This window comes from Mercenaria mercenaria, chromosome 10 (assembly GCF_021730395.1).
Source record: "Mercenaria mercenaria strain notata chromosome 10, MADL_Memer_1, whole genome shotgun sequence".
Taxonomy (NCBI): Eukaryota; Metazoa; Mollusca; class Bivalvia; order Venerida; family Veneridae; genus Mercenaria; species Mercenaria mercenaria.
In genome coordinates, this window is record NC_069370.1 from 13929771 (window position 1) to 13946291 (window position 16521).

Here is a 16521-nt window from a genome sequence, read left to right on the forward strand (position 1 = left end):
AAGACGGACATCAAGTAAACATCATATACAGACATATGGCTGGTAGTGTAGTCTAGTCATTGATAATATTTATGGTTTGGTACTTATCCAAACTGGATGCAGCTATTTTAATGAATTTCAATGCAGAAGAAATGCATTTATTGGATTGCATTAATAGGGAATGAAGGTATATATGGTGCTTCTTAATGCGAGGACTAGGCTGGAATTGTCAACAAACAAAAAATATCAAGCAAAGTTCCATTTGTCTTATTTCCGTCATCATTTCAGTATGTATGATGCAGGAGATTACACATGTGAAACTGCTAGATTTCCGAAGTAATAGATAAATTAACAAATCAAGTGACGTCAACAAATGCTTATACAGTTTCAAAAACAAAAAGTAAAAAGACCTAGGAGAATGATGTTGGGTGAAAAGAAAAGTGTTAAAAGCTTCAATGCACATATTTAGTGCATTGTCATCAGTGGAAGCAAATGGTAGATGGATTAACGTAACACTCACATCAAACAGATTATCATTTGGAAACATATAAGATTCTTATTACATAGGAGAACGGAAGTATTTTGATATAGTTGACTTGCAAATGCTTTTCTTGAACAGCCTTAACATTTTGTATAGGTTAGGATAACTTTGTAATGGCTAAAGTTTCATGTAATAGGGGAAAAGGTAAGTGCCTAGTCCCAAAGGACACAAAGCATTGAACATTCTTAAAGGTTTGCAATTTTTACTTTATGTGATAATTTAAGTTACTTCTTTTAACAGCAAATGTAGTTGGTACGATCGGGTCCTGCCAGCATTTGTTTAACCATGGCATTTATAAACCTGGACAATACAAAATCAGATTCAGTGATTTGAATCCCGGAGTTCAAGTGAACTGCTTTGTAAACCGTAAGTTACCTTATATATCTGTGATTAATTTCTTCCGGCTTATTTTGAAGATACTCAGGTAACATATATTAGCATCAGTCATTGTTGTCTCTACGGATTACATTGACGTTTTTCAAGTAATTTGATTGAAATGTTTCTTGATATACACTTGAAACTCAATAAAGGGCTATCACGGTCCTCCTGTTTTCGACGAATTTACTGTCATATAAACGAGAAATAAAAGATACATATAATAGCCAACGACAGTAACATCTAAAGATGATTTCTTTCAAATTAATAATAAAAGTTCAACTCTGTGTTATCAATGTTATATACTATTGAACATTTACAAACACTGATGAAGACATTTAAAGTTGTTTTTTTCGGACTAGCTACACATATATTTTTTTCTGAAATTTGTACAAATAAATTACAGCTGATCCGTTAGATTATGTAGATCCTGAAATCAAATCTGTGTCAGCATCATCAACACTAGATGGTCACAATGTAAAGGACATGACGTAAGTTATTTTAATCAGTATAATCAACACGTAATGGATACAATGTAGAGGATATGGGGTGAGTAATATATTGTCAGCATCATCAACACCAGACGGACTTACTGTAGAGGACATACTGTAAGTTAATTTCTTGTCAGCATTATCAACTCTTGAAGGACGCATTGTAGAGGACATGAGATAACATTTTTTCTTGTCAGTATCGAAAACACTAAAATTCTTGATGGACGCAATGCAGTGGACACGAAAAAATAATGTCGCGACATATTCAAGACTAGATATACACCTTGTAAATGATATGACATTTATTATCTTAAATCAGCAGCACTTACATGGGGATTTAACTCGATGTAATTGGTATTTGTTTGGTATTTTTGATTCTTAAATAAATCTCTCACAGAAATTTACTAAAAGTGAAAAATGGTATAGAATGGTGTTTTAAAGTAATTGACCACGTTTGAGTCACCTTTATTTAAAACTCTAACTTCTTGTATATTCAGTTTTTTGACATTTGTATCTAACATTACAAGTTTTTTTAACAGTTTGATATTCCCCTTCACAAGTGCTTGGAAGCCAAACAATGACGGTGAAAGTGAATATGTCAAAATAATCTTAACAGAAGAACACATAATTACCGGCATAGCAGTATCAGGTTAGTCATTATATTTGTAAACAAATCGAATGTTTGATAGTTCAAATAATTATGTAATAAACTATACTTCAAAACACATCAAACAAAATCATGTAATATACCGATTTTAACTTCATTTTTCATATTTTTTATAATTCAGAGAAGAGAGCGCATACCTATGGATCGTAGGGTGGTCGTGAGTTGGATCCCCGAGCGGGGCGTTTGTTCTCCGTGGCGATTTTACATATCAAAAATTGTGTCTGAAATCATTCGTCCTCCACCTACGATTTATGTGGATGGAGAACTGGCAGTTACTTGTAGGAATAGGTTTGTACTGGTACAGAATCCAGGAACACCGATTAGGTTAACAGCTCCCTGTTACATAACCGATTTGTTGTGGGAGAAAAAAATCCAAAACAAACAAACTGAAAAGAAGGGAGAATCTGTTTGAAGTATATTTTCTTACTGTTAACATTATCTCCTTTTCCATTATAGGCAGTATTTCTTGGCTTTGTGATTTTTTATGTGTTCATTTACTTTTACGTATATTGTTTTGCATTTAGTTGGCTTTCCTGTAGGTGTATACCTCTGAATCAATTTAAGCGTTTAACTGTTAACATTTCGTCGCTTTCTGTAACCCGTATGACGACCTTTTATTTTCCCTAGGTCTTCACACACAGAGTGAACATTCGTATCTGAAATCGTACACTACAGAGTACCGTGATCTTCTAACTGGAGTCCTTGAGATGTATTCATATAATGGAAGTACAGAGGTTTGTATACCTTAACCAGTCACTTATTCTCATATAAAATAACGCAAACAATTATAAAAATATGAATAATAAAGCTGATTTATTAACAATTCACTAGACCTAGGCTCGTCAAACCGAATCTGAGGCCCAATAATCATAAACATAGTGCTCCTGTGGGTTCGTTGTCTTTGTTTTATGAAACTCCCAGTAGCAGTTATCTCCCTTAGCGCTAGTCACAAATCTCAAGACCATGAAAAAGAAATAAAAAATATCAAATATTATTATTGGTTTTAGTTTTTCCTTATCGTACACATCAGCGTTAAGTGTCTTAAAAACTTGAAGCAATTCCATAAACTAAAGTCTTGTATCAAATTATGAAATAAACGATTAATCAATTTTTTTTATCAATGTTTGTGATGGCAGAGTTCTCTTTGATACTGAAAGGAGAGTATAGTGCGTAAGAGATTGTGTTTTATATGTTGCATATTGTTTAACTCGTATGATATATATTTAAGAGAAGAATACGTTAATAAGCCATGCATACATGTTTTGCGTAGGTATCCAGCCCTTGTAGGGCGAACAACGTACTTTGTTTCCGATTCTTCACAGAGCCAATAGTGACCAATGAAATATGGTTATTTCCCAAGAGCTGGCATAACTCTGTCTCTCTACAAGTTCAACTGTTGGGTCAACTTTACACGGAGTTCAATCGTGAGATACTTAAATATTCAAAGTTAAAAGCTATGCAAGATTTAATCATTTTTTTTTCACACTTCGAAATTTTTTCTCGTTACTTGGAATATTAGAATCGGCATGATAACTGAAGTATGTTAAAAGTTCATGATCAATTAAAAGTACATGGTCAAATATTTTGTAAATTAAATTTCGATGTATATGTTTATGGGTATGCAATAAAAAATATCGCCGCTAATGTAAATGCTCATTCCATTTAGATTCAGAGACGTATATAGGTTGTGCTGCAGACCCACTCTTAACGTTTACAAACATTGGGCATGTGTCGAACATTGAAGAATGTATAATATTATGTCGTGGAAGCCTTGTCCCGTTCGCAAGTGTTGGTAAGTAAATAAGTCATTGTTGGTATTAAATACTGAAATGTTTAAGAGTAACAATTACATGATAAAAAAAGTCTGCATATTTTTAAATGACATAATTTGAGAGTTATTTCTGATGTAAAATTTGACAGGAAAAGAAGCTGTTTGTGTTTGTGTTAATGTAAATGTCTTGAAAAAACATTATTTCTGATTATAATTTCAGATAATTCTGGCGATTGTTTTTGTGGATCTGGTGATTTTGACTATGGGTTTGTAGATGACTCGTTCTGTCCTCTTACTACAAGCGGTGTTTATCATACTGGCACCGATATATACAGAGCAATACATAGGACATTCTGTAAGCATTTGACATGATATAGTTTTCCTTTTCACATATCCTCTGCTATATCCGGCCCTAAGGCATACCATCTCCTCTTTTCTTTCTGCGTCTCGAGTGTACCTTTTATCGTTGTAGTGACGTACAAATTTGTTGCAACTGGGTACTCGGTGAGAATACACACATACACACATTGTAATTATGAATGTAAATCAAGTTTTAAAGACCCTAAAAATCTTTATTACACTTATTGCAGTGACAATATTCCAGAAACTTGAATACAGCGAATTATCGGGTATACGAACCACATTCCTATGTTCCAGTGAAAAAAAAACAGTTAAATAACATGAGTGAAAGCGAACCGAAGAAGTAACTTTTTACACAAAGATATTACATAAACATTGAGTAGACATTGCACAAACAATTTTAAATTGTAAAACAAATTTAAAAAACATATCTTGATTTTGATATATCACAATGACATTTAAAACCAAGTATAACACTGACAACTTTATTTGATAGTTAAGGTCTTCTGATATATATTACATGTAATTTAGTTTGTTTTATATAGTTTCATGCAAATTAGCTTTAAGGCCATTGAAAAAATAGGTAATCGTCAATAATAAGGAAATAACAAATTCTGCTTTCCACTGATTTTCAGATACTTGCATTCCGTATGACTTTGTGCCGGTGTCATACCGACCGGCGCATTGAGATTTAATTTTGTGTAATTACTTGATCCCTATTACTATTCCTACACTGGAGTTTATTTGCTACGGCCTTTTGGTCATGGCCATGAAATGATTTACAATTCTATATATTTAAGTATAATTACAGATTATATCTGTAGTATTCAAACACTGTCTAATCATTTTATAATAGAAATGTTTCTTATTTTAAAATACTTCAGTACACTCTGCCTTTCATTTTAATGTTTCAAACATTCAGGATTACCGCAAAATAAAGAATCAAATAGTAAGGTAATCAAATAAATTTGAAAAAATGTACCCCTTACACATGTATACATTTTATTACTGAACAAATAATGTTCATAAGGAAATTGTTAGTGCGATAAAGAACGCATTATGCTGGTCCTGACGTGTTCGCTATAACCGGAGTTAACTGTAAATGATTTAAAGTGTTTTACAGACATTGTGCGAAGATTTAAAAGTATTAAACAGGACTATGATTTTTTTTTCACATGAATGTTACTTTTTCCATACCTTATACAATGTTTTAAATCGTTATTTCTTAAATAACGATGACACTCCGCTTGTTTGAAAGTACAAAAGCAAATAAAGTCAAGTTAAGTAAACAATGATACACTTTAAGAAGATAGTGTTGACTTTGTATTATAGTTTAACAATTATGGCCATTTTATGAATTATACTGAAGTGGTGTAACGTACACTCGGAAATATTTGAGATTTTAATCCAGTTCAATAACTTCCTGTGTCGTGAAAGCTGGCCATACTATGTGAAAGGAAATCAATTACACACAACAAATGGACAGATGAACATAATTTACTACTTAGAAACTATTAAGTTTAATATTTAGAAACGCTTTATTGTGTACCAGTTCACATAGACAGATGTATTACATGGATTTTATTTGAATGGAACGAGTGACGTTAGGGGTCGTTGGTGACCCTTTTGTCGGTAAGACGCTGCTTTGTGTATCCTATACGGCAAACTATGTTTACAAGGACTATAAACCAACCGTTTTAAACCACCACTGGACTAACGTTGTTGTCAAGGATCACGTGGTTGACCTCACAATCTGGGACACCTCTGGGTCGGTAAGACAATATTAATATATTTAACATTAACAGTTTTAAACAATATTCAGTCACTGAAAATTTTCAGAAATGTCGTATAACTGTAAGATCAGAATCATTTTCTTTAACTGTTAATTAAGCATAACCTATCTTCAAATAAATTTAAGGGGCAGTATCATTAAGCTTTATTTGTAACTATCCTACCTGTTTATCATTGTTATCACTTCTGATGCCCTATTTCTTTTTAAATATTTCATCAGTCGATATACAAGTGACTTAAGTCTTTTTTGTTACAGGACGAATACAGAAAGTTGCGTCCATTATGCTATCCCCAGGTCGATGCCTTTCTTGTGTGCTTCTCGCTAAAGTGTCCTGAATCATTCACGCACGTGCAATCAAAATGGATACCGGAAATAGAAGAACAATTTAGCAAAATACCAGTTGTACTTGTTGGATGTAAAAGGGGTTTGTAAATTGATCATGAAATGTTGCAAAGAAGTAGATAAGAAATGAAAATAGAAACGTTTCACATCATGTTTAATTACTTACAACCAGCAATAAATAAACAAAAGAGTAAATAATATCTTATTATTTACATCTAGCAGTATATGGTGTTAAGAGCACATTATATCTTTACTACTTAAATCTAGCAACACAGGCTAAAATGAGATTATGAAAGAGACAATACCGGTGTTCTCACATACAGTTCAGCTTTGAAAACGAAACATTTGATATAATTGACTTAACTGAGTATGCATGCTTATAAACTTGATGAAATAATACCGATATCGACTAAATGAAAATATACCGGTGTCTTAGATAATATTACTTCAAAGACAAAACATTTAAAATTTTAACATTATTACAAATGGAAATAAAATGAATTGCCAGTGGTTTGATGTGTACAATCGACTCAAAGGCTATGAAATATTGTTGAGGTACTTATCATTTAGTATAACGTGCAGGTCAGCAGATTTATACGTCAGTAAATAAAATGTTTTCTTGATTGATAATTGTTTTACTCATATAAAATTACAAACATGTTTATATCGAACTGCTTAAATGTCACGTCTTCCTAAATGCATCTGGGTACAAAATAAGGATTTTCTTTTTTTTCTTCATATTATGTTCTATAGAGAGAGTTCCAAACAAGATGCGCACACGTACTACATATGTCTAATTATTGTGTGAATGCAGTAAACGATGTCGCATTCTATGAATAAAAGACTGTAATATATTTGTAAAGGGACAACTTTTTCAGTCGAAATGTTTGTTTGTTATTTTAAAGTGATGGTGGAATGAAAATTGTTACAGTCGTCCATAAAGTACTTAATGTCTAAATATTCGCAATACAAGGGGTGCCTTCATAAGTGTAAGGCAAACATATGCTGTTGAAGTAATCACTTTATAATTCCATCACATTCTGTTAGAACGTTCATTGCATTGCTTTTAACTGACAATGATGGGTCATATGACGTCATTTTACGAAGGCAAAGGGACATAAAGTTTACAAAATCACAATTATCATTTCTTTTAAATAAAAATCCTTTGTCATGAATTCTTTTGCTTTGATGGATGTTGCAAAGTTGACGTATGACTTAAATTGTATCGGCGTGATCCAACAACACTACGGAACCAATGCCATGGATGTTGCACTTTTCTTTTCATAAAATGTCATAAAGTTACCGGATTCAGCCATATTTGATTGTGTTTTTATCATTTCTGATCCTCTTGGATCATGAAGTTCATTCAAAGGATTTCTGTTATGGTAGAGTTCAGTTCAAGTCGGTGCTTCACTACCACTCCTGATCAGACTCTGTCGAACCGAGTCTGTCATTTTTGCTTGTTTGTGTTCTAAGCTTAAAAGAGGTTTTTCATTGATAAGTTCTACATTTGCATCTATTAAATCTATCAGTGTGATTCATATTTATGCTGACCTTTTCCAGAAATGAATAAACCCAATGTTCCGGCTCTTTTTTCAGATGATTGTTTAAAGTCAAGCCAAGAGAGCTTGGATACCATAGATACAGAGGAAGGAGAGGAAATGGCACGTGCAATCAGAGCGACGAAATATGTCGAGACGAGTGCAGTTGAACAGTCAGGGTTTACCAGTGTATTTCATACAGCCGTATGTATTTTGCTTAAAACTTTTTTTTTTTTTTGGATTTAACGTCTCACCGACACATGTTAGGTCATATGGCGACTTTCCAGCTTTAATGGTGGAGGATGACCCCAGGTGTCCCTCCGTGCATTATTCCATCACGAGCGGGCACCTGGGTAGAACCACCGACCTTCCGTAAGCCAGCTGGATGGCTTCCTCACATGAAGAATTCAACACCCCGAGTGAGGCTCGAACCCACATCGACGAAGGGCAAGTGATCTGAAGTCAGCGACCTTAACCACTTGGCCACGGAGGCCCTCTGCTTAAAACTACTTGGAAAATATGACAAGTCGAGATTTGCTTGTCCATCATATTATTGATATGTTTTATTTATTACTTCAACCAAGACACTAAGTACGTAAGTATACAAGTAGGACTTACAGATTTACAGAAATATTGAAGAAATAATTTGACTTAGTTCTATTGTGTTTTAATTGATCATTAATTTTGTATAAAAACATATTCAAACAGTTTGAATTAGTATAGGGTTTTTTTTATATTCTGAAAAATATGAAAAATATGGCGACATACATTGTATATCGACGAGTACCAATACGAACAACGTAATGAATGAACCGGTAGGCTAGTGCAGCATATTTTCCGGTGGATACGAGTTCAAATATATCCCGTATTATTCAGTGTAAAATAATCTTTTCATTCTATGCGTATGTTTCTCAGTAAAACGGAAGTCAGTACATATCGACTCGACTTCATCATAGGCATACAGACACTAAATAGAAAAATGGCGCGAAAAAAAATGGTAGTCGCATAATGGCGGACACAAATAGTCCTTAGTTTTTTTGCTCTGTAGAGCTATTTTCCTTATTTTCTTTGCATCTTTTTTGCTAAAATCACATGACAGATCTATGCTTGACATGTAGGTAGCATTTTCATAATGAAATAACAACATGACAAAATTTTTCATGGAGACTTAGATCATATACCACCAGTATAATTTGGGGTCTCATTTTTTAGCTGATTTTGCAGTTTGTGTGTTTGACTGAAATTATTTTTCTTGCATCAAACATGACCCCCACTTTTCTTTTGATTTTTAGTTAGCACTGACAATATTCTTCAAGAAAATGTAAGTTACAGAAATTTAAAATGGGTCCTGATGTGTGCTGCGGTCATTGGAAATAGGTCAGTTTTATATAGAATAAAGAACAACAACTATTTAGTGTGTTATAACCTATAAGATGACATTGGTAAAAAATGAAATCTGGCCAGATGATGGTGGGAATGGGCTAGTTTGATTAGAATTTGATAGAAAATGACAAATTAATTGCAATTTTGTTGAAAATGAGGATAAAACCCAAAAATATCACATTTTCACTGTTTTGGGTGTATTTTTTTCAAAAACTGCATATTTATAGGCTACTGATTGCTATATATTCTGGCCATCAGAGGTAAAAGTGAACATCTATAACAGTTTAAATGTGTAATTTGCATGCAGATCAGAGTAGAAAATGTCAAAACCGGGCAAAACAAGGCTGAATTTAGGGTAACTGCTTCAAAATTATGTCGCGACAGCTATTTTTGACAAAATCTGACGCTTTGTCTTATGGTACTGAAAATGCCGTAAAAACTTGGAAACTGGTGATATCAAGCTAAAACCTTGTATTTCTTCATGCATTTGGGTTTCTTGTACATTTCAAATGAAACTGGCACACTGTCAGAGAAAAAAGTTTTTCTTATAGGCATACAGACACTAAATAGAAAAATGGCGCGAAAAAAAATGGTAGTCGCATAATGGCGGACACAAATAGTCCTTAGTTTTTTTGCTCTGTAGAGCTATTTTCCTTATTTTCTTTGCATCTTTTTTGCTAAAATCACATGACAGATCTATGCTTGACATGTAGGTAGCATTTTCATAATGAAATAACAACATGACAAAAATTTTCATGGAAACTTAGATCATACACCACCAGTATAATTTGGGGTCTCATTTTTTAGCTGATTTTGCAGTTTGTGTGTTTGACTGAAATTATTTTTCTTGCATCAAACATGACCCCCACTTTTCTTTTGATTTTTAGTTAGCACTGACAATATTCTTCAAGAAAATGTAAGTTACAGAAATTTAAAATGGGTCCTGATGTGTGCTGCGGTCATTGGAAATAGGTCAGTTTTATATAGAATAAAGAACAACAACTATTTAGTGTGTTATAACCTAAAACGTTTACAGAAACATAGTGTCAAGCGTTTGTTGATGATGAATTTCGTGGATCAAAGTTTTTATCCTTTAATTAACATGGGGAATCAAACCTAAGTTATGAATATGTTGTTTCCAGTACGGAAATGAAATGAATGGATATGTACCTTCAAACGAAAGACAAAATTAAGTATAGAATAATAATTCATAACAGGTTTTTACTTAGTTAAACACTTGAATGAATATTTATAACTAGTTACACCAAGTCTTCTTTATTTCAGATTCTTGCAGGGTTGGAAAGGAAGAAGTCGCTAACTTGGTGAAGAGAGAAAAATTGTTAACGTTTATTATATAAAAAATAAATAAACATATCATGAAATCTGATCTAATGTTCATGTTGTTAGTTCTTTGTATTATTGAGTACTCGACTAGTCCCATATGTTTTCCAACTGACCACCGCTAACAATTGCATAAAACAATGGATTACCTGAAACATCTAGCATGTTTTTCTGCGTTAGCACAGCATATTCATATCAAGAAAACTGAGGGACATACACATTTCCTATTTGAGCCGCACCATGAGAAAACCAACTTAGTGCATTTGCGGCCATCATGGATCCAGACCAGCCTGCGCAGTCTGATCAGGATCCATGCTGTTCGCTTTCAAAGCCTATTGCAATTAGAGAAACCGTTAGCGAACAGCAGTCTGGTCAGGATCCATGCTGTTCGCTTTCAAAGCCTATTGCAATTAGAGAAACCGCTAGCAAACAGCATGGAGGCTGGTCGGGATCCATGCTGGTCGTTAATGCACTATATTGGTTTTCTCATGGTGCGGCTCAAAATTATATCATTTTAATGATTGACATCTTCCTTTGGATTTCTAATTAATGTCCCGGTCGTATTATTCTTCCCCGTTAAATTCTAAGCTGTCGAATTAAAGATTTGTGTTATTAATGCTAATATTACTTAACGTCGATTTTTCTTAATCCTTATGATCTGTCAAAAATTTCACCCGAAAGAGTAATATCCATTCAACCTCGAATTACATCCGTTTTTATTTTACTTCCCGTAGCGTAAAGGTTTTGTGGTTACAAGTTTAATGAAATTATCAATTTACCCTTTTTAAGTAAACATCTTTTTACCTAATCTGAAGTTTACTTCCTTGTCCTGTTGTTTTCCGTGTCCTGACGTCGATTGATCGTAAAGCATTTATGCACTAGCATTTTAATGTGAATAAAAAATCATATTCTTATGGAGGGAACATTCACAAAAAAGAAAGTTTGCCATAAATTAAAGCGAATTCATGCTTTAAAACGACGCACCAATATGTAAGTTGCTACTCAACAATAATGTCAAACATCAACGTTGAATGGGATTGTTTGCTTTTCTTTACGAATTGATTTCTCCGTATTCTTAATGATATAGGCCCATTTATTCCGGAGATAAAAACAAGCTGTACCCATGCTTGTTTTTGAAATAATCAAAATTGAATAACACCACCCAAATCCGTATTTTGGTATATGTCAGAATACGTTCATAGTTATAAAAATGGATATTTTAGCCTTATATTTCCAATAAAAATCTATTTTATTGTTTTGTATGTCACGTTTAATCGAGCCAAAAGCGTTAAGCGTAACCAAAACATGCTAAGCATAATAGAAATATGCTATTTGAATAAACACGGAAATTTTCCTCGAGTAATTCCTCATACAAACGTCAAAAATGCCAAGCCCATGATCAACTTCGTAAAAATAAAAACAGGATCGCATGTAGATTGCAACTTCGGATTAAGCAAGCTAGTATTCGGCCACTAAATATTACACATAAAACAATATCCCGTGCCTGTGTTAGTAAAACATTTCTTCGGAAAGAAGACGGACCAAATGGCAACTTCATAGTAGAAAAATGTTATCCACTTAATATACAGTGTTCATTTTAACCAGCGTCGCTTAAAAACTGGTGTATCAAAGTCACGTAAAATTTCTTAATGATTTAGAAAGTCGACTTACCTCCTGATCACTGTTTTACCTTCAAGATTCAGAGTATTCCCTGTCCTTTGGACAATTCGCTTTTTAAATTGACATTCTATCTTCAAAAGTGACTCGTACTTAACAGTATCTTGTTATCTGTCTTTGGTTCTGTGCCTTGAACCCGTCTACAATATTTTTTCGTTACAGCCTCTTTTTGTTGTGGGCCTACTTTGCAGTGCTCAAAGGCTGTGTTTGGGGTGCTCTGTGCTTACGGGAAATCTACTCTTACATTTTATCTTGAATACACACTGTGTCTGTTACTTTCAGCTGTAAGGATGTATACGTTATTTGATAGAAAATTATACTCCCCATATACTTCTATTTCAACTACTAAAATCTCTAAAAGTTTTGTTTTTTTTTTCACATAAATTCCCGTTTACACAGGGATATGTATTACATGTTGCTTTTAACTTTTGAATTTTAATGAGACGTACCATAAACATTTTTTTTTCAATTTTGAAGACAAGCACTGCGGACAGCCAAACTATGAAGCAGTTCTTCACGGAAATATTACCTCAATTAACTCAACTACTAACACACCATACGTATATACATATAAGACAACTCTGGTATACAGTTGTGACGTGGGGTACGAACTGCCAGATGGAACGCAAGAACAACAATCATATTGTTTACAGTCAAACAACTGGAGCAAATTGACAGAAAACTGTTCAGGTAAATCCATCATTTAAACAAAAACCAATATTCCAGTTAAAATGACTACATATAGGTCAAGGAATGTATTTATCTTCAATTTTGAAAATAAACTGGGGGTTAATCATTCCGTCACGAACAATTGTAATCTTAACCCGATCATTTCGAAAGGGAGATAACTCATTCAAAGACAGTTTTTTTGTTATTTTTGATGTCAAAGATACTTTTCATATAAAAACTGAGTATATGAAGACTTTCAGAATAGTAACCAATAGTGTTTGCGAGTAGCTTTAAATGAATGAATCTTAAATAGATCGACACTTACTTTTCACAAAAGTGTGTTAAACATTGAATTTTCTTTGTAGCATTGACAAAATAATGGTGTCATTGTATGTTTTATGTTTTATTTGATATGTAAAAAATCAAGTTTACTTATTTATAAAATCCATTACATAAATAAGTTTTTGATTTCTTTTAAATGATGTGCAGTAAAAATAAGTAAACTGTTAAGATGGTTTTAATTTATTTAGTTGAAATGTCTTCATGACATTCGTAATATATTGTTCTAAACGTATGTCAGATTTCAAAAATGTACTACAAAACTATTCAGATATTGACAAAAACCTAAATGCTGCGTTAGATAAATAAGTAATGTAATCACATGGTGCCATTTGATTGAAAACTATGTTTCAGTTGTATCTTGTCCTTCGTTTGCGGTCGACAATGGTATAGTCAACTTTACGTCACTGGAGTATGAAGGATCAGCTACAGTCACATGTAACCATGGTTTCTGGACGACCAACGGTATGACACAAATGACAGTGCATTGTACTCATAACAAGCAGTGGTCCGCGATCCCAGATTGCTCAGGTAGGAATTGAATTGGACGATTTAGGTAGATTAATAAAGAAATAGTGCTGGAAAAGTATGCTTAGGTAGGAAGAAGTTACACTAGAAACATAACCGTTGGAATATGAAAAATATTAACCCTCAGCCATTGTTGACAGTCACATACAGTGCTTATAAACGTTATCCCTGCCAGGTAAACTTACACATATAATGGTAACAAAAGGCAAAACTGTTTGTGCGAAATATACGTATATATAATAAACCTAAAGAACCGATTGAACACCTTCAGACCAATATTTATCCTTTCGAGAAAACTGACATTTGTCGATATAAGATGTATATTAGTTAGTATACAATAAAAAATATAGGTCCAGTCGACCGAAAAATTATAATGCACTCGGTGAAAAGGACATTTTATTTTGAAAGAATGATTTTTTTTTTCATTTCATGTTATTATTATCATTTCTAGTCTTGTTAGGTAGTTGCTCTCAGAAGAATCAAAATAAACCGTCACAGCCAAGGGTAATAATAATAAGATCCGCACCATGAGAAAATCAACATAGTGCGTTTGCGACCAGCATGGATCCATGCTGTTCGCTTTCAAAGCCTAGTGCAATTAGAGACACCATTAGCGAACAGCATGGATCCTGACCAGACTACGCGGATGCGCAGACTGGTCTGGATCCATGCTGGTTTTCTCATGGTGCGGCTCATAATACTTATCTTGTCTTCTACAAGTTTCTTGCATTTCTGTTGGTCAAGATAAATAATAATGATCAATATTTCAGTCGATAACCTCCGCCACAAGCAGCGTCAGTTTACAGTTGTACCAGGAACAGTTCGGGATAAGTCAGCTGCGGTAGATGAGATAGAGGTGCGCAGTAGGTTGGACTGCGCAGTCAGATGTACAGAAGCATACTATTGCACGGCAACCAACTTCAAGAGTAACGGCGAAGGTGCTGATGGCGGCACTTGCAGGCTTTTTAACGAAGACTCGGAAACAGGCGACCTATCTGATGACCCAGACTGGAATTACGTTAAAGTTTTCCCATGACGAAAGTTATACAAATTATATACAACTTGCCGGACGTAGACACACTGTTTTCCTTATTGCATTTCAGTTGACATGTATGTAGCTAGAGGTCACTAAATTGTTAACATTGTGTATGAGCATGCTGTATAATGGTGTTTTCTTGTTATTTTTGGAAGTAACAAGAAGTCTGTTTTGATAGATTTGTGGTTTTGTCTTTCAATATTGTTTTTTCGCTGGCATGTAGGTGCTAAGCGATCCTCGAAATCAAGATAATAGTGCATATGAAGTATGGTTTAGAGATCACACGTGGTACAGCTTATTTCAATATAAGTTGCTATGAAACATCAAAAACATTTCATCTATGTGATAGTAATACATCTAAAAGTACTGAATACAGAACACTTTATAAATGAATAAGTTTGAGTGTAGAGTCTGTTTAAATTAAGGAAGAAGAATCATGTTCAATTTAATGTGCACTATTTTACTACCAAACTACCACCCTCTTTATGTAGAGTAGTTCAGTAGCTGCTGTAACAAACGATATAAAGGAATAAAATTGTCTATTTTTATATCAAACTTTATTTCAAAATTGTCCGTATGTTATGATCTGCGGAATGATGCAACAAGTCTCGCCACTGCACCCTTAAATATTATTTATCTGGACTATTCATGTATTTGATCCGCTTAGACTGTTATTATATATGAAATGTGAAGAACCACAAGGCTATAATGATATGTTCAAGTTGAAACGTAGTTGCTTTTTAACGGTCTGAGGCATTCATTTAATCACCAAGATATTCTCTCCATATGATAAACACAATAAACTTAAATATGGAAACATATATAATACGAGTATATACATATCTCGTTCATACTGAAATATTGAACACTCTGATTCTAAAGGACCAGAAAGTATAATAACGCTGAGTCCATGTTCGTGGAGGGTATTTACTGCCGCAAAATTATGTTGTGATAGTTTATAAGATCTCTTTGAACCATAAAATGAAAATTTCTTGTCATTGCGCATTGTTGTTTTAACTGAGGAAATTTCCTTACAGTATGCACAAAGATTTGGCTGATTGATGTTTTAAAAAACTACTTTTATTCAGACACTGGTCTGGTTGCCTGGTTGCTGTAAACAAAGGTGCAGGATTCTTTACCTTTTAGATACTGCATTAAAGTCACACGCTTTTTCTTAAAGAGCAAAAGTTAGTATTCAAGTGATACAACACTTTTGAATAAATAACACATAGTTGCCACAAAAGTATAATTAATTACATGTCATGTTTCAAAACAAAACGTCAACTTCATTGTCAGGTCTGAAAATATTTCTTGCAGCGATATCGCATAGCCCTGCTTTTAGACTACAACATAAAACAGTCGTAAAAGAACAAACGCACTAGAAGAGATAGTACAATAAGTGACATTGTTCTAGTCGATTGGTTTCGTTCTAAAATTCATGTTATTAAGATAGTTAACTTGACCAAAATATATGTACATATTAAATGACAAGAATATTGGCCAAGCGATAGAAATACCTTTGTTACCTTAGTAATACCACTGTAAATAAATTTTCAAGCACAAATTAGTTATTTGTATCATTTTACCTCAACACACTTTAACCTTTAGTATGCTAGCGGCAAGTGATTCTGCCTTTGCGACCAGTGCAGACCAAGATCAGCCTGCACATCCATGCTGGCTGATCTTGGT

The 16521-nt window shown here is 33.7% G+C and overlaps 2 protein-coding genes across 2 annotated transcripts in view; both read left to right on the forward strand.

Moving 5' to 3' along the window:
* Positions 1-15380, forward strand: part of LOC123560042 (uncharacterized) — a 65397-nt gene extending 50017 nt beyond the window's left edge. The window contains exons 25-34 of the mRNA XM_045352290.2: positions 761-886; positions 1302-1386; positions 1926-2035; positions 2681-2787; positions 3324-3477; positions 3720-3845; positions 4045-4179; positions 12738-12950; positions 13623-13799; positions 14567-15380. Coding sequence (XP_045208225.2) covers positions 761-886; positions 1302-1386; positions 1926-2035; positions 2681-2787; positions 3324-3477; positions 3720-3845; positions 4045-4179; positions 12738-12950; positions 13623-13799; positions 14567-14832 — 1499 coding nt within the window. The 3' untranslated portion in view covers positions 14833-15380. The remainder of the gene's footprint in view (positions 1-760; positions 887-1301; positions 1387-1925; positions 2036-2680; positions 2788-3323; positions 3478-3719; positions 3846-4044; positions 4180-12737; positions 12951-13622; positions 13800-14566) is intronic.
* Positions 5421-10629, forward strand: LOC128559775 (cdc42 homolog). The gene is made up of 4 exons (XM_053552286.1): positions 5421-5956; positions 6232-6400; positions 7918-8063; positions 10527-10629. The coding sequence occupies exons 1-4, from the start codon at positions 5774-5776 to the stop codon at positions 10566-10568; spliced, it is 540 nt and encodes a 179-aa protein (XP_053408261.1). The 5' UTR covers positions 5421-5773; the 3' UTR covers positions 10569-10629.
* Positions 15381-16521: the final 1141 nt, after the last annotated feature.